Source organism: Rhinopithecus bieti, unplaced genomic scaffold (assembly GCF_001698545.2).
Source record: "Rhinopithecus bieti isolate Rb0 unplaced genomic scaffold, ASM169854v2 scaffold_13348, whole genome shotgun sequence".
Classification (NCBI taxonomy): domain Eukaryota; kingdom Metazoa; phylum Chordata; class Mammalia; order Primates; family Cercopithecidae; genus Rhinopithecus; species Rhinopithecus bieti.
Genome location: NW_016808764.1, coordinates 1560041 through 1584787, shown reverse-complemented (window position 1 = coordinate 1584787; position 24747 = coordinate 1560041). Strand labels below are relative to the sequence as shown.

Sequence of the window (24747 nt, the reverse complement as noted above, 5' to 3'; positions counted from 1 at the left end):
TACAGTCTTCTAGTAAGTAGGATTAGTGTCCTATTAGAGGTGATTCTTCTGTGTTTTAAGTGTGTTTACTAATATGAAAACATTTGATTTTAGTATTAATCTCTTGTAGTTTAGATGTTATCTCAGAATAACACATATGCCTCACCTCTAGCTTATTCTGTAGGGTCAGATTACAGTATTACAAATTGGAAATCAATGAGAACTAAAACATGAACAACAAGAAAATTTTAAATAACATTGCATTTACTTTTATATAGCTTTGATAGTTGTCGCCAAGTATAGTACAGCTGTTACTCTGAGTAAATGGCAAAGTAAATTGGTAATATTTATTGAAACTTTTTATGACATTGTAGTCATTTATCAATTACCATGTTTATTAAAATAATTATTCTGTCTTTCTCCATCCTTTCCAGTGCTAGTATTTTGATTATGTAGCAGAAGATTGAGGTTTGGTGGGCAACTTTGACCTTTGGGTCTTGGTCTCTTACAAATTTCAACAGTTTTAATTGACCTTTGAGATTTTTACTCTCATTTATTGAGGAAGAACAATTTACCCTAAATAGTGGAAACTTAAGTGAATTATGGTTCTCCTGATACTTTTCCTTTTTTAAATCCTACTCTAGTTCTGGGAAAGTATAACTTAAAAACAGAAAGGCCAACACCTATTCTGCAGAGTTGATGCTAGTCTGGAAGCAGCTGCCCACTCTCTTTTCCCTGGACTAAAGAATCTTGCCCTAAATTCATAACTGAAAATAAAATCTTGTATCATCTTACAGTTACTTTCCAGAAATCACTGTATTTACTTGCCTTTTCCTTCTTTTCTTTTTTCTTATAAGTAGACCAGAATGTTTTTACTTTTTTCTTTATTTAACATGAACATTCCTGGAGTAACTGTCACTCCCCTGTGATAATTGCTGCCATTTACTTCCAGGCTGAGCAGTTAGTATTGCTGGCAGCTCATAGGATGTGAGGAAGAGACAGAAGGAAATGGGTTGGGGTTTACCAAGTTGCAGTTAAGTAAGAGAGTGCTTAAATACATATTTATAGTTTCTCTGATTTAATTGTTAGTCTGCCTTCTTGAATTAAAAAATGTATTATTTTATATGAATATTTTCTCATTCAGAAATTAGCTATGAACAGAAGAAAACATTAAGCTTCAAACCAACAATTACTTTGTTTTAAAGTATGAACCTGATGTTTTTTAAAGCCTTCTGGTACCTCTGGTAGTTTTATGTAATCCAGGGAAGAAACGGTCTGAAGTAGGAAAAAATATTTTACTTTCTATTTCTTCTCAAAATGATATTAGGAGAGAACTATGCCACAAAACCTTGCCTTCAAGGCTGGAGCACAGAACAATTCACAGAGGCCTTTTTGTTGCACTGGGCTCTGAAGAAATGTTACAGCAATTATGGTTATACCAACAAGTAGCATTTTAGTCATTTTAGTAATTGGGTTTTAGGTAATTACAGTGCAGCGTATGTATAACAACTTTACTAGTTTTCTTTTTAATGGTGGTGTTCTTTGGGTTTTTAACATTCAGGAATTTCTGTGTTGCTTACTTTTCAGTTTGCTTTTAGTTTAATGTTTCTAAAAAAATAATTGTACCTTTGACATTTCATCCTTCGAACCCTGAGTCTTTCCTACTACTTTTTTGCCACTTTGTTAAAATAAGATTATGATCATTTAAATTAGTCTTACTCAAAAGTTATACTAAATTAACCTAAAGCTGCTGGTTATATTTGCTGAAATTGAAAGAATCTAATTTTAATTCATAGCCATTTGATTTCACCATATTTTTAAAATCTGACAGCATAAGAGAAAGCAAGCTGTCAAAGTGGAGCACAGAACAATTTATAGACAAAGTTAAGCACTTGAAAGCTAAATGCCAGTGATTGGCACTGATCAGCCTACGTTTATATACAGAAGCTCAACAGCAATGATTTTATTTCTTAGTCAAGATGGCTCAACATTACAGCAAGCATGTGTTGATTTCTAGGTTGCAGTTTAGTTTGTGGTTAAAACCACTCATTGAGAGAGGTTAGAGTTGAAACCACTGCAGAGGGTGAATCACAATAAAAGCTAGACTTCTGATGTTTTCTTCTGGCATAAAAGAGTTTTGATATTTCATCCTTAATTTTCTTAACCTCTTTTATTTAGCTGAGAGTAATGGACTCTGGCAAAATGTGGATGACTCTTTGAATTTGCCAGCAGTCTCAAGTGATAAGGCCTTTGCAAATGTGAAATTTCTTCATCAGAATAGCCTATTCTCATGGATTACAGTGTTAGAAATTCAACCCCTTCTGCCTCACCAAAAAGCAAAAAATTTAGATCCAACAAAGGTGGAGGTAGCTCTTAATTTAAATTACCGCTGGTTTTGGTACTAGATAATGTCATGTAGCAATTTAGCTACATTATTTTATTTTGTAATTTTAAATTCTAGGAACCTACTCTGGTTTTAAAAGTGAGAAACTTAAGAGTTATTTGGTTTTGGATGAGAAGTTTCAAGAATCTGGTTCTATTTACTAGGATTTGAGTTGATAAACATTTAGAATTTGGTTCCCCTACTAATCATTGTTACCAGAGAAAGTTTTTTAGTTTTCAGTGAGAATAAAAAACATGTTTATTGTATTCATCTCCTGTGATACTGTAAAGGGTTATTGAATGAGGCATGTCAGTTGATGGAGTAAGATCATGGAGACTTTCCTCTGTTAATAAATTCTCCCCTCTTATGGCAGACTTCAAAGACCCCTTGGTGAACGAGTCAGCCATTTTGTTACAATGAAACAACTGTCTTCCATAGGGAAAGCGGTGATGTAAAGGAGAAAAAGGGATGGTCTTATTTACTTCCATTTTATTTTAAAGGTTAGCTGCCTCTTTTATCTGCAGCTGCATACAGGAAATTAAAATTTTATCAGAAGATTTTGAAGTTCTTTATAATCAAACATGATCACTACTCGCAGGAAAATTTTCACTTCTGCTGACCTTGCTATAGTGGTGGCCATAGGAATGGAATAGGCAAGGGATAAAATGTTGATACCATCCCTCCCCATTTTACAAGGATATGAGTAAATGGGGCTATTCTTCACTCTTGGTGGAAATAAAAATGATGTAGCCTTTTGTTATTTATTAAAATTTTAAATATCTATATCGTCTGACACATAAGAAATATTTTCACATATACACAGAGATATATGTCTAAGGGTATTTATTACATAATTCTTTTTTAAAAAATTAAACAAATGCCATCAGTTGAGCAATGATTGGAGAGATAATGGCACACATACCATGAAACACTTTACAATGGTTAAATAGAATGAGGTATATCTGTGTTTACTCAGCATGAAAATATTTCTATCACCTGTTATATGGGGGAGGGGAGAAGCAAATAGAATGATCTCATTTATATGAAAGCAAACATATAAACATAAGAAATCCCTGTATTATATGTATAAATAAGTGCTTAGAGACAGGTCTCAATAGGTATGTAACAGACCATAAACCATGGTTATCTAAGGAAAATAGGAAGATACATTTACATATTTTATAACTAAAAGTGATGTGGTGGGGTGGGAGGAATGCAGAAAGTTGGAATTGTTAGTAGTTCCTTCCCGGCTGATATCTAAGTATGGACTGCTCAGATGTTGGATATCTCAGAAAAATTCCTGCAGATATTTGTAGAATAATTAATTTATATTCAGATAGACCAGATGAGCATATATGTTTTTCAGTTATGTCCAATAAAGTCTCTATTGCATAGACATGCTATTTTATAAAATAAGAATGAGTTGAAGAAAATAGATTTTTATGGGCCTTTCATATAATTTTTTGTGTCTTGTTCCTAATGGAAAGGAGGACAAATAATGAAATGTTTTAGTTTTTGTAATTATCAAGAAAGTATGAATTAATGCCTATTGTATGCTTAGCACTGAAACAAATTCTGTGGAGAGAAATATTGCAAAGCTCCTCACTTACTGGGTTTTCAGTCTGGTGAGGGAGATAACTGATCCATGAAACAGTTAACATAAGACCAAATATAATTAATTGCCAACTTACGGTGAAAGCAGTATGCTGGTGTATTCATTTTACAAGGAGGTCAGTAAGATCTTGATAAAAATGGCTAAGAATGACTTAATGAACAAATGCGTTGGAATCAGTATGGAAGAAAAATGCAGTCCGTGAACACAAGTGAGGACAGTCAAACAGCATGGAGGTGAGAATGAGCACAGCATGGTTCTGTGTCAAGGAAACAAACTAAGTGGAGCAAAGTCAGTGAAGATCTTGAAGGAAGATTTGTTGATAGGGAGCCAAGTTGGATTCACCAACTAGCTGGTGACTGTGACAAGTTATTTCACAAATGTTATGGTAAAGTCCCTGCTGATTACCCTCAGATGGCTCTTACTGCTGCTTCCTAGGTATCTTTTTCATTTATTTTTATCAAATGTCACAGGATGGCTATCTAAAACTTAAAACCACTATACTCTTTTTTTTTTCACAATTTAGCTTATGTGTTCACTTTATGGAGAAGATGACCCTTACCATGTAAAGTGCCCAAACTTCTTTCTTCTACATTTATTTTTCCTGTTTGCTCATCTTTTGTTCATTCTCTCCTGTTCCTAGAGACAGAGATGTTCCTTCTTTCTAAGATTAACTTTTTCACTTTCTTTATAAAGCCAGCTTTGATCCTTTATGTTGGAAATTGTCTCCCCCATCTGTGAACATTCAAAGATTTTGTTCATACTTCTTTTAGGGTATTATCGTAATCTACTAAGTATTATAGTTATTTGTGAAAATAAACCACTGTACTGTAAGCCTCTTGAGAGAAGAGACTATGTCTTGTGTGGCACTGTGCAATTTTACAGCAGTTAAATAAGTAGCTTGATTGATGGGTGGAGGTATATCATGAGGACCCCTAGAAGCTAGCAAAGAGTGTTTACATTTGATACAATAGGAAATAGGTTGTTTTTAGTATAAATGTTTTTGGCCAGGTGCAGTGGCTCACGCCTGTAATCCCAGCATTTTGGGAGACTGAGGTGAGTGGATCACTTTAGCACAGAGATTGAGACCAGCCTGGGCAACATGGCGAAACTCTATCTCTACAAATATACAAAAATTAGCTGGGTGTGGTGGCATATGCCTGTAGTCCCTGCTGCTCCAGAGGCTAAGGTAGGAGGATCACCTTAGGCCGGGGAGTTTGAGGCTGCAGCTAGCCATGATTGTGCCACTGCACTCCACTGTGGTCGATAGAGTCAGACTCTGTCTCTTAAAAAAAAAAAAATTGATGAGGGTGGGATTGGAGAAGGGACAAACATGAGAAATACATTTTGAGAATACAAATAGAATTTTGTGACTGACTTAGAAGGGATAAAACTGATATTAGAAAACATTTTTAACTAGATAAATATATACTTATTCCCTTTCTATAAACACAGTTTTATAGAATACAACCTACCCTTTTAATGTTTCTCAATTTTTGCTTTATTATAATAAACTCTCAGTAAACAGCAAATACTTATTACCAGTGTCTGGCTCTGCACTAGGGTTCTGACAGTGGATAGCTCATTAAGTCTAAAAATGGACACAGACATGAAATAAACATTTATAATATGGTGTAATCATGACGATAGAGGTATTGGCACAGTGCTGTGGGTGCGCCTGTGCACTTGTCAAGAGGTGGGTAGAGCTTTATCACAGAGCATAGAGTTAAGTGAGTTAAATATCAGGAAACTAGGAATTCTAAAATGAATTTTGGGCATTTTTATTTTGTTCTTTATTTGGCAAATGATGTATACTGTTTATTGGCATTTTCCCCCTTGGTCTTTGCATTGTTAAGATAGCACATTTTGAACTTTAAAACAAATTGACTTAGAAACCAGAATTAAGTGAAATAACTTGCAATATATTGTCTAATATACTATTAAAAACATGTACAGGCATATAATGCAAATTGGTCACATTATATAAAATATCTCTGTAATGTAAAATATTCATCCAAAAGAAAAGGATGGTGGAAGGATGTCACAATTTTTTTAAAATTAGGATGACTTTAGAATTATAGATCTATTCTTATCAAAATGTTTTAAAATTTAAAATATAGAAAATTAGGAAAAATGCAGACAAAATGAAACAGATTTTTAATTGTTCTTCCATAATTCTGCCATGCAGAGATAACAGTTAGTTTTGATACATTTTCTTTCCCTTTTTTTGCATGCCTGTTTCTTACGTTGTTGAAATCATACAAAATACACAATTTTATCATGCTTTTTCCCCCCAACTTAACATCATACCTAAAGTCTTTCACATCTTAAAACTTTTTATAACAACTTTAATATGTACAAAATATTGCAGAATATAGACATACTACAGAATGAAAATTATATATTGAACATCTATTATGTATCTGTTAGTAATGGTGCTAAGTATCTTATGCGTGTTATATCTGACCCCTAGAGCCACCCTGTTAGGTGTGTGGCATTATTTCCACTTTATGGATAAGGAACTGACACAGGTTAAATAACTTGCCCATGGACATATAAATAATATAAAATACTTCGGTTTTTCTATTACATTGTGATGCTTCCAATTTAAATAATTATTCTTCTATTGTTGAATATTTAGATTGTCCCTATTTTTGCCATTATATATGACTTAATTAACATATTTTATCATAAAGCAAATTATTTTCTGCCAACCCAGCTTTTAAGTAACATTTTTATTGTCTTTTTTTTTTTTTGTAAATGAGATGGAGTCTTGCTGTGTCGCCCAGGCTGGAGTGCAATGATGCAATCTCAGCTAATGGCAACCTCCTCCTCCCGGGTTCAAGCTCTTCTCCTCCCTGAGCCTCCCAAGTAGCTGGGACTACAGGTGTGCACCACCATGCCTGGATAATTTTGTATTTTTAGTAGAGACTGGGTTTCACCGTGTTGACCAGGCTGGTCTTGAACTCCTGACCTCAAGTGATCCGCTTGCCTCGACCTCCGAAAGTGCTGGGATTACAGGTGTGAGCCGCCATGCCTGCCTGGCCTAACGCAGTGATAGCATTAGTGAATATTTTCGTTCATATTTCTAACCACTGAATTTTCTGAGGCTTTGGAAAGTCAATTTTGTTTTCTCCTGCAGAATTGACACGTCTCACCAGAGTGTCATCAGAAAGACACTTCTGATGAAGTCACTAAGTGAAGCATCCTTAGTTAATTTACAAAGCATTTTAAAGACTAAATTAACTTGTCTTTGCTAAGTGGTGGTTTTTTATTGTTGCTTTTGTATTCAACTTTATGCCGGTTGGAATCTCACTTAATTAGATAGACCCAGTAAACTCTTGGCCCAGTTTCCAAACACTATTGTACAAAAGTGATGCATTAATAAATGAACATAGCATACCTGTGGAATAGTTCTATTTGGAAGAATTGAAGTGGTTGTTACATTTTTCTGCATTATAGTTGACAACTTATGGCATAGAATTAGGAGTATTTTTTTATTATCAGTGACTGATTCTTATCTTGAAAATGTAAAGGCTAAAAATTAGCTCCAATTATTCATTATGTGTAACTTCACTCACTTGATACTTTCCACAAGAAGGAAAGATGCAGATGATTGATGACCAGATAAGGATCATGAGGCATAATGAGTGCCCTCTTAAGGTGTCAAGGCTTAACTTATGCTATAGACTAATGTATGTTTTCTGTAAGTATTGTTGTAATATTGCATCTAAGGAAGTAAGTTGATCATACGACAGCTTTTTGAACAGTGATTAAAGCAAAAGGAAAGAAATGGATATCAAGAGGTTGCGAAGGCTGAAAGGCCTCAAAATACTATCTCCAAAAAGTTAAGTGTTGACACAGGCATCCACTTCTGTAATTTCTAACACTGGAAATAACTGTTTAATTTAAAAGTAAAGGCTACATTTGGCATTTTAACCTGGCCCATCCAAGTATCTCATAGCAACAGTTGTGATTTGAAGTGAAAAAAGAAATTAATCAGCCACAGCAAGATAGTATGTTGGACTAAATTCTTGTCTTGTTAGCTTTTTTTGTATCAAAATTAACTTATTTTTAATGTATATTGTTTGCAGAATTGAATTTGAGTTGAACCATTTATGATGGCAGAAGTTATTATACATTCATTATATATAGCTGGCCATGTAGTCTTGGCAAGAAAAGTAGAAAATACCTAGAAAATAAAATGCTCGGCTGGGCGCAGTGGCTCACGCCTGTAATCCCAGCACTTTGGGAGTCCTAGGCAGCAGATCACTTAAGGTCAGGAGTTGAAGACCAGCCTGGCCAACATGGTGAAACCCCGTCTATACTAAAAATACAAAAATTAGCTGGGTGTGGTGGTGGGCGCCTGTAATCCCAGCTACTTGCGAGGCTGAGGCAGGAGAATCGCTTGAACCCGAGTGGTGGAGGTTGCAGTGAGCTGAGATTACACCACTGTACTCTAGCCTGGGCGATAGAGTGAGACTCAGTCTCAAAAAAGAAAAGAAAAGAAAATGTTCTGCTTTTTTAAAATTCAATAATGGCTATTTTGTGCTCAAGCTGGATATGCTTAGATAAAAGAGACTCTAACTTTTACTTCAGTTTGTAAGTTTTGGGGAGGGGGTTGAGAAATTTTTTACCATCAGGCCAACTTTTCAGTATTGAACCTTTCTGATCTCAGTAAATAATTTATGTTTTAAACAATACTATTTTAGATATTTGGAAATTTCTTCTCCAAAATTACGTGTACATACTTATATATAACCACTTGTTCTAAATTGGATCATCATAACATAGAACAAATGGAATAATTATTGTAAGTTTAAAATATACACAGCTTTGATGCAGTTAAATTAGGTCTTATCTAAAGGTTAACTTGTTAAAGTATGCGAATACTTTGTTCATTTAAAAACTAACTTATAGCTGTATATTTCCTTATTTCTCTGAGACAAGTGAGCATAAAAGTGATTTCAGTTTCATCCTAATCGATAGTGTAGTGTGGGTTCCTTGTGCTAGAAGTTAAGGATCTTGCTGAAACAGTACTTTAATTTTTAAATAGTTAGTAGATAGCCTGTGACAGTGAGAGGCTCATCAGATTTTGTAAAAAATAAATTTCTTTTATTGTGTGTGTTTACAGGAAACCTGTCCAGTTTAAGTCGTCTTGGTCTGAGATATAACAGACTGTCAGCAATACCCAGATCATTATCAAAATGCAGTGCACTTGAAGAATTAAATTTAGAGAACAATAACATTTCTACTTTACCAGAGGTAAGAAGTGGATTAGAGAAAACAAGATTTGAAGTGAGTCTGCAAGATAATTCAAGGAAAGCTAGTAAATCTTTATAGCAGGGTAAATAATTTGGTGATTGAGATTGTTTAAATAATGAGTATGCTGTGGATGTACCACCACTGCTAAAGTAACTCCAAACAAGAAAGAATGGGTATATGAACCTATTTTATTTTCTTAATGCAAAGAAAAGGGAAAACTAGGAGAAAAGTAAGTGTGCTGTATTCTACTTTAGCACCATGTAAATCTCATTTCATTTTGGGAACTGACAGTAAAGGTATTAAGGAAAAGCTATATGGCTGGTTTTAAAATTCATCTACCCTATCCAGTTCAGTTATAAAAAGAAAGATGATAAGTGACACAGAATGCACTATCTATCATCAAAATTAATATTAGCAACAATTCTCCTGTGACTCAAATTATTACCTTGTTTGTGCAATAATATTAAGGCCTATTTAGTATAAAACAATCGCCAGAATCTTTTTTTAAAACACATTTTTAGGTTTTGTTGATTCTATTAGAAAAGTATTTTCACTTATTTTGCTTAAGGATTAATTGGGTAAGATATAATACTTTTTTTTTTTTTGAGGCGGAGTTTAGCTTCCGTTGCCCAGGCTGGAGTGCAATGGCACGATCTCAGCTCAGCTGCAACCTCTGCCTTCCAGGTTCAAGTGATTTTCCTGCCTCAGCCTCCCAAGTAATTGGGATAAAAGGCACTACCACACCAGGCTAATTTTGTATTTTTAGTAGAGATGGGGGTTTCACTGTGTTGGCCAGGCTGATCTTGAGCTCTTGACCTCAAGTGGTCTACCTGCCTCGGCCTCCCAAAGTGCTGAGATTACAGGCGTAAGCCACCGCGGCCAGCCAATATAATACTCTTCTTTTAAAGTTGTCTTTATCAATATTATTATTAGTCTTTTACTATTGACTTTCCTTATTTTCCTACCTATTTTAGCATGTCAACAATGCATGTTTGCTTATAGTTGTTCAAGCATATCTTACTGTAGTAATGTAACAAAAGAATTGTGGACTTACTGATTGATTGAGCTTTGCAAAGTCTTTTTTTTTTTTTAACAAAAAATGTCTTACGTAAGTGCTGCTCCTATGTTTTGGCTTGGTAGTTTTTCTGAGTATGTGTGTGTGTGATCGAATTAAGAACAAAGATTCTTTAAGGCCAGGCGCTGTAGCTAATACTTGTAATCCCAGCACTTTGGGAGGCCGAGGCAGGTGGATCACTTGAGGTTAGGAGCTCAAGACCAGCCTGGCCAACTTGGCAAAACCCCATCTCCATTAAAAATACAAAAAATTAACTGGGTGAGGTGGCGGGCACCTGTAATCCCAACTACTCAGAAGGCTGAGGTAGGAGAATGACTTGAACCCAGGAGGCAGAGATTGCAGTGAGCTGAGGTCACGCCACTGCACTCCGGCCTGGGCAACAGAGGGAGACTTTGTCTCAAAAAAAAAAATAAGTGAAAAAATTTAAATTAATACATATCCAGTCTTATTGTCAGTGAAGTGAAACTAATAATTACTGGGTACCTGTTAGGAAATATGGATTTTCCTGGGAGCTTGTTAGAAATGTGGACTCTTGGGCCCCACTCCTAGTCCCACTGAATATGGGAAAGTATGAAATCTTAATTTAAAAGTAATCAGTGTGCTTTGGAAGCAGCATAGTCTCAATGCAAATGTGAAATTATCTGCATTTATAGTAAGGAAAACAGTGAAATCCATTAGACAGCACTTATAAGATACTCAAGCTGGGTTAGGCAAGAAATTATGAAAGTGGTTTTCAATAAGGGCATATTAAATAGCTGAAATCAGAGCTGCTAAAATGACTATTTTGTCATTTGAAGACTGACTGAAAATGGACTTATTTTAATGTAGATGTATACATATAAGTAAAAGGAACTTAATAATTTGAACCACATAGTCCCAAGGCATGAGTCTAGGTACTCTACATGTACTATCTCGTTTAATCTTTCTCATAAACCTACTAGTTATTGGAGTATCCTCATCAAGCAGCAAAATAAGGCTTAAGAGAGGTTATATTTTTGGCCAAATTTGTTACCTTAAATATTTTTCTGGAAGTATGGTAAGAGGTATATTGATTATCTAATTAATTCACCAAAGTTGACAAAACTTAGTAGAAGGTATAAAATAGGAGCCTAGATGTGTGTGATTCTAACCAAAAAAAAAAAGCAACCCCTGTTTCACAATGTGACTAAGAAATGAGAGCTCGAAGAGGTGCCTTCTTGTTGCCCCTTCTCAAATATACTCAATATTAACATTTTTTATCATATGAGTCAGTTCAATAAAGTCAGTTGTAAGAATAAAAAGAAACACATTTTTTGCCATGAGGCTCAGTAAAACTCCTTTATTTTCAATTGAGTAGCTGTAGAGATTTTTCGTGAATCGACTGCCACGCAGTTTTCTTGCCACAGTTTTACCTCTGTTGTTCCTTTTGTTTGTGTACAACAATACACAGATTTTAAGGGTAGCTTCTTAAGATATAGTATAAAGAAACAAGTTTCAGTTCTCTGTATAGGTATATCCTCAATTATATAGTTACTTCATTCCTTCAGATGGCTTTGGCAATTATACTGTCACCTCAAGTACTAAGTTTTCAATTTGCTGATGGTGGACAGCTGAAGTTTGAACATTATTTAAAAAACATACATACCTCACACAGTGCTTGCTTCTCCCCTGCTTGTGCTTTTACTTTGAATCTAGAGTGTTTCTTCTATTTCTCTGAGTATTTTAAAATGTTTTCATCCTTCAAGATGTAGCTGTCAACTTTCATCCTATTTTTCCAGTTATTCCAGTATTCCTTGCTTTGAATTTAAATAGAGAAAGGATTTAAAATTTAAGCACTTACTCCCTGCTAGGTATTGTGAAGTTATTTATGTATTTTATCGCTTTTAGTCTTCCCTATGACCCATAAAATATCATTATTTAAATAATGATACACTAGGTTCAGAAAAATAACTTGCCAAAGTCACAAGCTATTTAAAGATAGAGTCAAGTTTCAAAACAGTTTATAGCCTGTACTAGTATTTCTCAGATGTTAATGAGCATGCAGATCACCTGGGAATCTTGTTAAAATGCATATTATGATTCAGTGGGGGTGGGGCCCAAGTGTCTGCATTTCTCACAAGCTCCCAGGGGATGCTGATATTGCTTTTCCTTGGCCCAGACTGAATAGCATGAGCCTATTCTATATAATTGATTATTGATTATATACAGTCATATATTATTTTCTAATTTCTTATCTATGTACTTCTATAAATAGAACTTAATCTTCTTAACTGCAGAGATTCTTTGGTAATACCTGAATATTCAGTACTTTGGTTAAATGGTGGGAGGCTAAAGTAGGAGAAGATGGGGTTATGTGCTAAGTAAATACTTGTTTAATGGGTACATATATGCCCTCAGAAATTTTACCATATAGAAAAGCGGTGTATTATACAGTATCAGGAAGCATAATCTCCTGAATTTAATGTTCCCTAAAAGGAATCATTATGTTAATCTTAATAATTTAGAGATAGGTATATAACTTAAGACTAGGTAGGATTTGTGGTACAGCCCGTGGCAGAGGCAGGACTCAGACCTGGAACTGTCTGACACTAAAGTTTCTGCAATGTAGAAATTTCAAATTAGTCACCCATGAGGCGCCTCTCACACACAGACATGTTTTCCTTATTCCATACAGTGTTTTAAATAAATTGAAGCCAAAGAATAAAAATTGGAAAAATGTTCTGTTTCCTCCTATAAAATCTGGACGTCTACATTGGTTCCACATTTCTGCAAGGCACCAATCTGCTAGAGCTATGTAGTGACTGTCCCTGTAAAGAGGTGTCACAGACTGCCCCAACCAGTCTTTGTCATTTGTCACCCCCAAAGCCCTTTGAGGCATTTGTGTTGAGACTGCTGTTCTATACAAAATGAGTCTCATCACAGTTCTAATTCTTATGTTTATTTTTATTTTATTTTATTATTTTTTTACAGAGTCTTTTATCAAGTCTTGTGAAACTGAATAGTTTGACCTTAGCTAGGAATTGCTTCCAGTTATATCCAGTGGGTGGTCCATCTCAGTTTTCTACCATCTATTCCCTCAACATGGAACACAATCGAATCAATAAAATTCCATTTGGAATTTTCTCCAGAGCAAAAGTATTAAGTAAGCTGAATATGAAGGTAAGCATATATTTGTTTGTTAGGGGAAGGAATTGCTTTAACTGGTACTTCCACTAATATTTATGTTTTCTCTAATTGTGTGGGGAGTGGGTACTTGTACCTTGCTAATGGGTCTAAACTGATAATAAGACATTTCAGGGTACTTTGTATCCGATAACAAATATCTTAGAACTGTGCATACCCTTAGGAATTTGTCCTAAAGAAATAATCATTGTCCAGCTCAGTGGCTGATGCACCTGTAATCCCAGTGCTTTGGAAGGCTAAGGTGGGAGGATCCCTGGAGGCTAGGAGTTCAAGACCAGCTTGGGCAATATAGTGAGACCTTGTCTCGCAAAAAAATTTTTAAAAATTAGCTGGCCTGTGGTACCAGCTACATGGAAGGCTGGGGCAGAAGGATTGCTTGAGCCTGGGAGTTCAAGGCTGCAGTGAGTTATGGTGGCACCACTGCACTCCAGCCTGGTCAAGAGAGCAAGAACCTGTTCCCTATCCCCCACAAAATAGGAAATATGAATGTCTATAAAAGTATAGTTGTAGGGATATGTATTGCAGAGCTATCTATTTCATAGGTACCAACTTATTAATAGAGATTTAATTTTGTTAAGTGTCTTTAGTGAAATACTGTGGAGCCATTAAAAATGATATTTTGGTCTAAAAGAACACTACATACTAGTTGAAATATTCTCATTTTATCAAGTGGAAGAAAGTTAAAGCATGTAAAAAATCTTTTCCCACCGAGAGCTTTTGAAAGCTGTTTTAATATGCTTAATTATATATTAAAGATCTTTATATTTATACATATAGCTGGTTTTTGCCAAAATGTTTAGAGATCAGAATTATTTATGGGTGAACATTAGTTTCCTTTTGCTTACAGTGATCAAGTTTCACCTTTGTAATGCAATTTATTGCAAAAGGAGAAAACAAATGGGAAATTACCAAGTTCAGTGATTTAATTTGTACTGGACAAACTTTAGGCCCAAAGAAGATAACTGAATTGACCACATAGCTAATAGTATTCTTCCTGTCATGATGAACCGTTTGAACATAGTTGTGGTTCTTTAAACTATAATCTTAAATGTACAATTTTTAAATTTCATCCACACTTGCTCATAAATATGGTATGTATCTTTTATGATGATTCTTTGGAAGTATATAATAAGTAAACTAATGGAAATTCAAGATGCTCTTACAGTTTTAACAATTGTAAAATTTCTTGTTAATCAGTCTGGTTATATGAGATTTAGCAGTGGTAATGGTGTTGATTCTGAATATTCATTTTGTAGTAATAGGCTTAAAACACAGTGGTTCAGATGTTCATTAGTTTATGCATTTGCATGTAAGTACCAGTAGTAAATTTTTAAAAATGAAAATACCTTATAAATCATACTATAAGTGTCAGTAGTTTAGGCATACATAGGCAATAAGCTTAAATATTAAATAGATAACAAGTTTAAATATTACAATAAAAGAAAAAGTTGGTTTTCAAAAGAATGTTTGCTACTTGGGATTTCTTTTATGGGTCATTTTGTGTGAAATGAGACAATCCATGTGCAATGCAGCTAATTTTAAAGATACAGATTGACATAAAGGATATAAAATAATACTGCCACTGAGGTAGCATCACTGTTAACATACTGGCATATATCGTTGGTATTGAGCTGGTTGGGGTGTTGATTATCCTCTCCCAATACCATTACCCCTAACACATAACAATGTGGTACAAGTCGTTATTGATGAAAGTGTACTTTATAAATGAATAAAAGTAGCATACTTTTTTTCTGTGAACAGCCGTGTCTAATTTTTAAACCAAGTCAAGACCATATTTACTGTTTCCTCTGTTTCAGCGATGAATATATTTTACCATTTTTTTCTTATGGATTTTTAAAGTGAAATGGTAAATACCTGATTCGTGTTTTAATGATTTAATTTGTTGTCTTTTTAAGACTATTTTTCCTCCCCTACTTTACTGCTTAGCACCTCAAGAATTCCTGAGTTCATTCCGGTTTCCTCATGAGATGTGATTAGATGTGTCTTATTCTATTGTTTTCATATCTTTATTTGAGCATTTATATTTTATTCAGTGATTTCTACATATTGTGAAATGGTAAAAACATATTTATAGGATCTTTGAAATCTCCAGTGTTTCTCTGTATAGTGTATTTTTCTATTACCATTACAATCACATAAGGAACAAACTTCCAGTTTAACTCCCAAATAAAAGCCTCATTACTGTATAAAAAACTTTGGAGGCTTAGAGTTTTCTGTTGCTGATTTTTTTTCTTTCTATATTTAAATATCAAAAAGGAAAGTAAGATTTTGTTTAATTAAGAATTCTCTTTCTGAAGCAACAGGTGTATATGGAACTTTGTTTTGTGGTTCTACCTTGGATGCTTCTTTTGTCTTTGCCAGGACAATCAATTAACATCACTTCCCTTGGATTTTGGAACTTGGACCAGTATGGTAGAATTGAATTTAGCCACTAATCAGCTCACAAAGATCCCTGAGGATGTGTCTGGTCTTGTTTCTCTTGAGGTTAGTATAAATGAGCAATTAGAGCACCTCAGAACCTTCCATACTTACCTCATTTAAAAATTTCAAATTGAAATAAACAATTTCTGTTTGGGTGAAGATTGTAATTAGAAATGTTAGAACTCACTTAAACATACAACTCTAATAGGATAATGAAGTGTTGACTTAAGTAGTCTAGATTCAGTCCTTTTGAATTTCTCTTGCCTACTAAAAGTTGGTATGTTTGAGTGCCATAAAATATTAATATCTCTAAAAGAAAAGTTCTGTAAAAGCATCTTTTAGAACAATTTTTTTCTTTAGTCTATTTAAAAACTACACCATTGTCTACCAAAATAATTATCGATTCTCAGACTGTCATTTAGAATGCTTTATCATACTTTTTCATCCTAATTACCCACCTGCTATTTTATTTACTCATTGATTATTGTCTTTGTTGTAAATCTGGTATGCCTATTTCTAGCCCTCTAAGCTTAGTCCTATTGTTTTCTGTATCTAGAATGCCCTCTTATCATCCCCTTTTTTCTTTTAGTATGTTTTTCCATGACTAAAGATCCATTTTGGCCAGGCGCGGTGGCTCAAGCCTGTAATCCCAGCACTTTGGGAGGCCGAGACGGGCGGATCACGAGGTCAGGAGATCAAGACCATCCTGGCTAACACGGTGAAACCCCGTCTCTACTAAAAAATACAAAAGCTAGCCGGGCGAGGTGGCTGGCGCCTGTAGTCCCAGCTACTCGGGAGGCTGAGGCAGGAGAATAGCGTAAACCTGGGAGGCGGAGCTTGCAGTGAGCTGAGATCCTGTCACTGCACTCCAGCCCAGGCGACAGAGCGAGACTCTGTCTCAAAAAAAAAAGATCCATTTTATTTTCACCTCTTCAGTTAAGGATGATTTCTCCTGCTTCTGAGTTCCTAGAGTTTTCATCTCTTGGTGAAAACGCTTACTAATAGTAAATATATTTTTTAAAATTTCCTTCATATCCATGTTTTTTAAAGATCTAATTTTTAAATTATTTAATAAGGTGAAATAGTGTGGTTTAATGGCTAAAAACATTGGCTTTGAAGTCAAACAAAGCTGAGTGTAATTATCTTTGTATATTTATGTACTTAACTTACCTAAGCTTCAGTTTCTTAAGCTGTGAAATGGGGATAAGAGTATTTATCTTGTAGAGTTGTAATTAGGATTAAATGCAATAATGCACATAATACATTTAGTGCAGTGCCTTGCAAATAGTGAAGTCACATGGTGACTGCTGTTATTATTTTCTCGGACTTATTGTATGTATTTATTATGGATGGTATAACATTAGGGAAAATAAATGAACATAAAAACTTACCCAGAACCTTACATATCTGTTTTACCTGTTGCTTTTTCTCCCAACCCAGTATTGTCTCCGTCTTTTCTGCTAGTTTGTAACTTTATCGGAACAAAGGCTATCTTCCTCTGCCATTTTCCCCCTCTTCAGTATCTTCTAGGATGCTTTCAATGTAATAAGTACACGACAGATAATAAATACAGTGGATTGATATAGCAAGTTTAGAATTTAGTTTTTACCTTCCTTTAGTAATGGTTTGTAAGGGTTTTGAATAAATAGTTTCCTATTAGATAAACATTTGTTTAACTATTCAGTAATTTTTTTGGAATGTAGTTAAAATTAAATTGCTTCTTTTGTTTTCATTAGTTTTGATATAATCAAGTAAAATCTCTTTTCTAATAACTATGGTGATTTTTTTAGAAAAGTAAGTTAAATATTTTATATGTTATATAATTGAACATTACCCTTAATATTCACTGTTTGGAAAATAAGCATTGCTTAATAGATTTTAAGCCACACAATGATAGCATATAATTTCATTTCATGATTTGCTAAAAATTATCAATAATTTCTCATTAGGTTCTTATCTTATCAAACAATCTTCTAAAGAAGCTTCCCCATGGTCTTGGAAACCTTAGGAAGTTAAGAGAGTTAGATCTGGAAGAGAACAAATTGGAATCCTTGCCAAATGAAATTGCATATCTTAAGGATTTACAGGTAAACATTATCCTGGTGGTTTTGTAGTTATATAAAGTTTTGGAATCCATTCTAAATTGCACATTTTCTTAAGATTTTGATGTAATTCTTGGATCAGATAGACTTTCCTATTCTAGTATTAGGGCTGAGTTTTATGTTCATATAACCTGGCTTCGTTTTCCTAACAAATGATATTTTGTGAAAGAAAAATATGTAACGTAAGTGATTCTCATTCTTTCCAATCTAGTTTCCCTGTTTATTTATTTTATTGTTTAGACATATTATTTTAATTTACATTAAATGTAGGAAATATATTTGTAACTGTCTTTTATTTTGTTAATCTTTTAGAAATTAGTCTTGACAAACAACCAGTTGACCACTCTTCCCAGAGGCATTGGTCACCTTACTAATCTCACACATCTGGGTCTTGGAGAGAACCTGCTTACTCACCTTCCTGAAGAAATTGGTATGAACCCTATGAATGCTTGACTCTGTACTAATAAGTTGCTCTTGTGCATTCAAGCAGTATATCAGATAAATATGACAAATCTATTGTTTTTTAAACTGAGGTTATATCAGGCTTAAGATTTTTTTTTTTAATAGAGCACTGATGGTTGATTGTTGATTGGTTTTGGTTAGGATTCCTAAAGGCTGTTAGGATTGGTTTTAAGATTAATGCTGTATTTGAGAATGTTTTGGAATACTTACATTTCCGTTAGGTTTTATGTATAACCTCAATTTAGAAGTTATTTTATATTCCTTCTAAATTTAAAAATTACACAGGGTTGAATTAAATTCGTAATGTTTTATGCCAAAAGAACATTTCTTTATGAGATTTTAGAATTGATACTAATATTTAACCAATATTAACATTTGGGAATACTTAACATTTTCCAAGTGTTTTCATTTCCATTATTTTATGTAATATACATGACCACCTGGAATTTTAGACAGTGCAAGTTGTAATCTTGCTTTATAAAGAGAATTACTTGATTAAGGTCACATGGTAATTAAATGTTAGCTTTTAAATTAGTAATTCTGTGCATTATGTTCTTCCATCTGTAGTGCAGCGTCCCACAGGAGCTATAGGTTAGTAAACACCACATGTTCTCATTCATAGGTGGGAATTGAACAGTGAGAACACTTGGAAACAGGGTGGGGAGCATCATACACCGAGGCTTGTTGTGGAGTTGGGGGAGGGGAGAGGAATAGCATTAGGAGATATACCTAATGTAAATGATGAGTTAATGGGTGCAGCACACCAAAATGGCACATGTATACGTATGTAACAAACCTGCATGTTGTGTACATGTACCCCAGAACTTAAAGTATAATTAAAAAAAAAAAAAATGGTTTTGGAGATGGTTGAGCATTCAAAATCTAGCCCTGCTGCTTATTGGCTTTGTGACTTTAGATAAGGTATGTAAACTCCCTAAGCCTCAAGTTTCTTACCTGTAAAATAATGATGGTAATAGTAATTTCTCATAGGGTTGTTCTGAAGCTTAAGTATCTTACATGTAAACACATTGATTACATACTAGTTATTATTTCTGTTAGTTTTCTAATAAATACCACTGTCAAATATTCTGAATTCTGAAATTTAAAAATTGGAAACACATGAGGCAAATTTACACATATATTTCTAGTATATATATTCACCTGATCTCATTTAATTGCTTGAGACATTTTCCTAGAGAATACAAGTATCCTAAGATAGTCTAAGAAAAAAATTTTAAAGGTCTACATAAATCGAGTTTTGGCTTACTGCCATACATGTGATAACTCTCAGTGAAAGGTTCATATTAAGTAATAAAACTTTTGCACATAAGAAATTTATTAATTTGAGAAAATGTTACATCTACAACAGAAAAGTGGTTATAGACATTGAATATATAATAAGCTCACCTTTGGAGTTTAAAAATATATATAAGTAAGTATTATATATGTGCCAAACTATCCCAAACAGAATCTCTGGAGATGGGGCATATGTACTTTCAAAATACAAAGCTCTCCAAGCTTGAAGACCTACCATAAAGGAAGGGGTTCTAATTTATTTAGTTTGTATGGAGTGTGAGCTGGACATCAGGAGTTTAAAAAGTCTTCCAAGTTGATTTGAATATGCAGCAAAATTTGAGATCCATGGTTGTAGAGTTTTAAAGTTAAGAAAGGAGAATTAAGGGAAATGTGTGCTCAGTATATGTAATGACCAGAATAGCATCATGCCCGGTTGAACTTTTAAAATAGCAACTAATTTTTAAAAAAATAATTGATTTGATTTTTTTTTTTTTAACAGGTACACTGGAGAACCTAGAAGAACTGTATTTGAATGACAACCCCAACCTGCATAGCCTTCCCTTTGAGCTGGCACTCTGTAGCAAGCTTTCAATCATGAGTATTGAGAACTGTCCACTCAGTCACCTTCCACCTCAGATTGTTGCTGGGGGGCCTTCTTTCATCATTCAGTTCTTAAAGATGCAGGGTCCGTATCGTGCCATGGTCTGATACAAATCTGCTGGTCCCACACACTGTTCAAAAATAGACTGCCATTAATGTTTCTTATCTATATCTGTATCTATTTATGTAGATATTGTTATATGGCAGATTTATAAAAATTGCATTATGTGTTTATGCTAATAGAGGAATCATAGCCATTTAGAATTTTTTTTAAATTCTGTACAAAAGGCTTATATAAGTTTTCTTTGCTGAATATGATGGATGTTTTTCTGTTGTGTATTCTGATATGCCAGTTTGCTTAAAACATTTGCCAACAAATTATGAAGTTATTAAATTTAAGGGACAGAGGTAGTATAGTTAGATATACTTTCTCTTAGGAAAAATAATGGGCAAACAATTTTGTTGCAACTTTTCATATATATTTTCCCCTTACCAATTGTTGTATCTTTATAGTATTGTAGGCCCTGAAAGTAGAATTTTTCTTTAACTTATTTTGAGATTTGAGATTTAAATTTTATGTATTGTTTACAGTCAGAGTAAATCACTGGATTTTTGTTTGTTTGTTTTGATTTGCTCTGTTTTATTCAGTCAAATCTAGAGTTTGAATCCTCTGCTAAAGAATTTGCATCAGCTGGTTTAAATAGTGAAAGGTATTTGCTTGTTAAAAAAAAAAACCAAAAACTGGCAAAGTGAAAAGTTACAGTTGAAAATCTAGAATTTCTTAAATTGTGCTTCTCTGATGAGTTGTGAAGCGAAATACCTGAAGTGAATCTTTGGGGTAGGAGAAGGGTATTGAGACCTTTTCTAGTATGAATATTTTTTAAGTTTGGGGGAAGAGAAACGTGTAGTGAAAAGGAGTTTTTTCATTCCTGAAAGTTGCAGATCCACAGAAACTAACAGGATAATTTGGCAAATAAATTACATATAAACACACACAATCTATATATGTATATACAATGCTATATAGATATGTATTTATTATATCATAAACTACAGTAGGTAACTTTAAGGATTTCTTCCTATCCTTGTACAATGACATGAATGTCTTTCTTTGAAAACTGCAATATATGTATGTTTCAAGGTTGTTTAACAGTGTGCTATGGTTTTATATCTTGACTTGCCTTGTACATCTTTCAATTCTGGAATATCTGTGTCTAAGCACAATATCTTCACACTGTGCTGTATTGCTGCTGAACTAAATGCACTTTCCCCACATGTGGGGCACTGGCTTCAAACAATTCAGTTCAGTATCATTACTTTTAATCTCATCTTTCCTTTCTTGGTATTTGTTAATACAGTTATGGAAAAGAGGCACATTGCATAGAAGCCATTGGGGAGTTCAGTGGAAGTTCTGTAAGATGTGCATGTACTATTTGATATATTTTCTTTTGCTTCACTGCTTTTAATACTTAGCAGTATTGTTGGTCTAAGTCAATTTGATTATTGAGGAGTCTCAGAGCAAGTTGCGTTCTGGATGTCATCCTAAAAAACACTTCATATATAATTAATAACTATTTTGTATAATTACATATTGCTGCTTGTGTTTTTTTTTTCCATTTAGTTGGGCGTTGTGTTTTACACAAAACCATTTTTGAATTAAGGCTGTGATATTAAGATAGAAATTTGGACTGTTGTTCTGCTTTTCCTGGCACTCAAATTCATGACTAGGTTTGAGATCAAACCTATGTTTGTAATTAGAGATTTTATAAGGATCAACTAAGAAATGGAAGGCTGGTGAAGATATAAAACCCTAGAATGCTTAAATGTGCTGTAAAACTATTGTAGATGTCACTGGATTTTACCAAGTAATATCCTTTCTTCTTTTTTTTCCCCCCCATCTACTGTGGCTTTTCAGTTAAAATTTTGTTTATAAAAGGAATTTGTTTATTACAGCTCTACCTAGAGCTTGTGTGTATGTTGTGGTTTTTTTAAATTCCGTATCCAGGTATGCTTTTATGTATTAAGATTAAGATGATGGAACTTGAACTTTAAAGGTAGTAACTAAATGTCTTTTCTTAAAAAAAAAAAATGGTTATTATTTCTTAAAATGAAAATAGAGTTTTAAAAGCATTTTTGTTCCACCTTTATTTATGTTAATCTGTAACAGAAATGTAAAATGATCGGTCTTACATGTAGAAGTCATGCTATGTGTAAGCAATATAATGACAAATTATAAAAAATTTTGAAGAAGTATAAAACATATCCTCTGCAGTCTGTCACCTTGTAAGAGCCCACAAATTTCATTATTTCTACCAAGAAACTAAAATGAACTCTGATTAAGATATCCCTGTGAAATCAAGATATTTAATATTTAAATAGTTTGAATATAATAAGGGATATTGTTGAAGACTACATCTGAGCTAATACTTTTTCCTGAAACTGCAATGGGACTAATTGGCATGTCCAAAAATTTTCCTTTCTTTTAAAGAAATTACATTTAGTCTCTCCATGAGACTCAGCAAATAAGAATGTTCAAGGATGTTACATTATAAAACATTGCTCTAAACTTTGCTTTTGTTAATATGTAGCAGAAAAATGGCAATGGTAATGTCAGCCTGTCCTTTTGTGAGAGTTTAATACTTTCTAAATCCCACATGATTATTTTATACAGAAAGGAGGAGGTGCTAAATAATTTATGAACTTTATAGATATAAATGAAAACAGTAGATGATACAGGAAGGAAAAATACACTTAAAACATTTATTTTTACTTAAAATGTAGGTATTGCAATGGGAATGATCTCTAAAAAATGTAATGCAAATTTCTAATTTATCTGTGCAGCTTGAATCATTTAAAATAGGTTACTTATTATACATTAAAATTTGTCTAGGTTTTCTGTAAATTTTTGTTAAAACCTTTTGCTTTTCATCTTTTATTTCCTTTTTTTTTCCTTTTTTTTTTTGAAACAGAGTCTCGCTCTGTCAGCCAGGCTGGAGTGCAGTGGCGTGATCTCGGCTCACTGCAACCTCCGCCTCCCAGGTTCAAGCGATTCTCCTGACTCGGCCTCCCGAGTAGCTGGGACTACAGGCACCTGCCACCATGGTCGGCTAATTTTTCGTATTTTTAGTAGAGATGAGGTTTTACTGTGTTAGCCAGGATGGTCTGGATCTGCTGACCTCGTGATCTGCCCGCCTCGGCCTCTCAAAGTGTGGGGATTACAGGCGTGAGCCACCACACCCAGCCTCATCTGTTATTTCTAAGCCATGTGCATTGAATCCAAATTTCACCTTGCAGAATTTATAATTGTTTATTAATAAGAATGTATAGTAACTAAGTATATAAAAGTAGACACTTCTGAAATGAAAAGGGGGCACTACCGATAGTTATATAGGGACAACAGCGCAACAGTGGTCTCAGGAAATCAGAATATATGATCACTCTTGCATGATTAAAATTAGATGAAAGCAGATAGCATAATTCAAAATAAACTGGAGAAGTATACATTCCTGAAATCTATAAACTTGAACTAAAATGAATTATTTGTGAGGAAAGGTCTCCTTCTGCCTTGATCAGAAGATAAGATAGTGTATCAAATGTCTTAGCTAAAACTTTTCTCTTGCTTTATTCTTTTGAGTAGTTTAGTCTTGAGGAGTCATTGGGAAACACATGGCAAATCTTTAGTTGATTATGTAATCTTGGAGAATTTGAATGTGCAAGAGTTGTGACATTGACTTGGTATCTAAGGGAGTATCTTGAATATTGTTATATTAGGAAAATATGAGAATGTTTTATAAAATAGTTATCAGTACTTTGTTACTGAATAGAATGCCTTTCTGAGAAAAATTTCTGGGTTTATTTTTTCACTTTAAAAAATGACTTTAAAATAAGGGATTTTTTAAATTTTAAAAAACTGGAGTTGGTTCTCATTACCCTTAATACTTTCTTTTGTATACACTTGTTAAATATCCCACTGACATACTATAAGTTCTTTATGTAAACGGTTTTGAATTTAAATACCTGTCTGTGATCAAGACTTTATCTGGGTAGTAGTTTATAGTATTTCAGACTGGAAATGTATCCAAGTTTGTTAGGAGGAGTAGCCTCTACTGTTGAGAGTAGTTGGGGCAGGGCATGCAGTATACAGCTTTTGCAGTTTGTGCAGTATACAGCAGCATACCATACTGGGGGTGACGTTTATTCACGTCATAGATTTGTATATTATCACAGTTTTTTTTTTAGCAGGTGTTGGTAAAGTTTCTTGTTCTAACAAAATCAGTATATTATGTCACATTTCTGACTTAAGAACCTTAAGGAAGGAGCCTTTTTTTTTTGTTTCTTGCACAATGGTGCAAGTTTGGCTAGAGGGGAG

The 24747-nt window shown here is 33.9% G+C and overlaps 1 protein-coding gene across 1 annotated transcript in view; it reads left to right on the top strand.

The window, feature by feature from the left end:
* Positions 1–22341, top strand: part of SHOC2 (SHOC2 leucine rich repeat scaffold protein) — a 67859-nt gene extending 45518 nt beyond the window's left edge. Inside the window, 6 exon segments of the mRNA XM_017887130.1 lie at positions 9109–9239; positions 13264–13452; positions 15859–15981; positions 17868–18005; positions 18333–18450; positions 20278–22341. Coding sequence (XP_017742619.1) covers positions 9109–9239; positions 13264–13452; positions 15859–15981; positions 17868–18005; positions 18333–18450; positions 20278–20486 — 908 coding nt within the window. The 3' untranslated portion in view covers positions 20487–22341.
* Positions 22342–24747: the final 2406 nt, after the last annotated feature.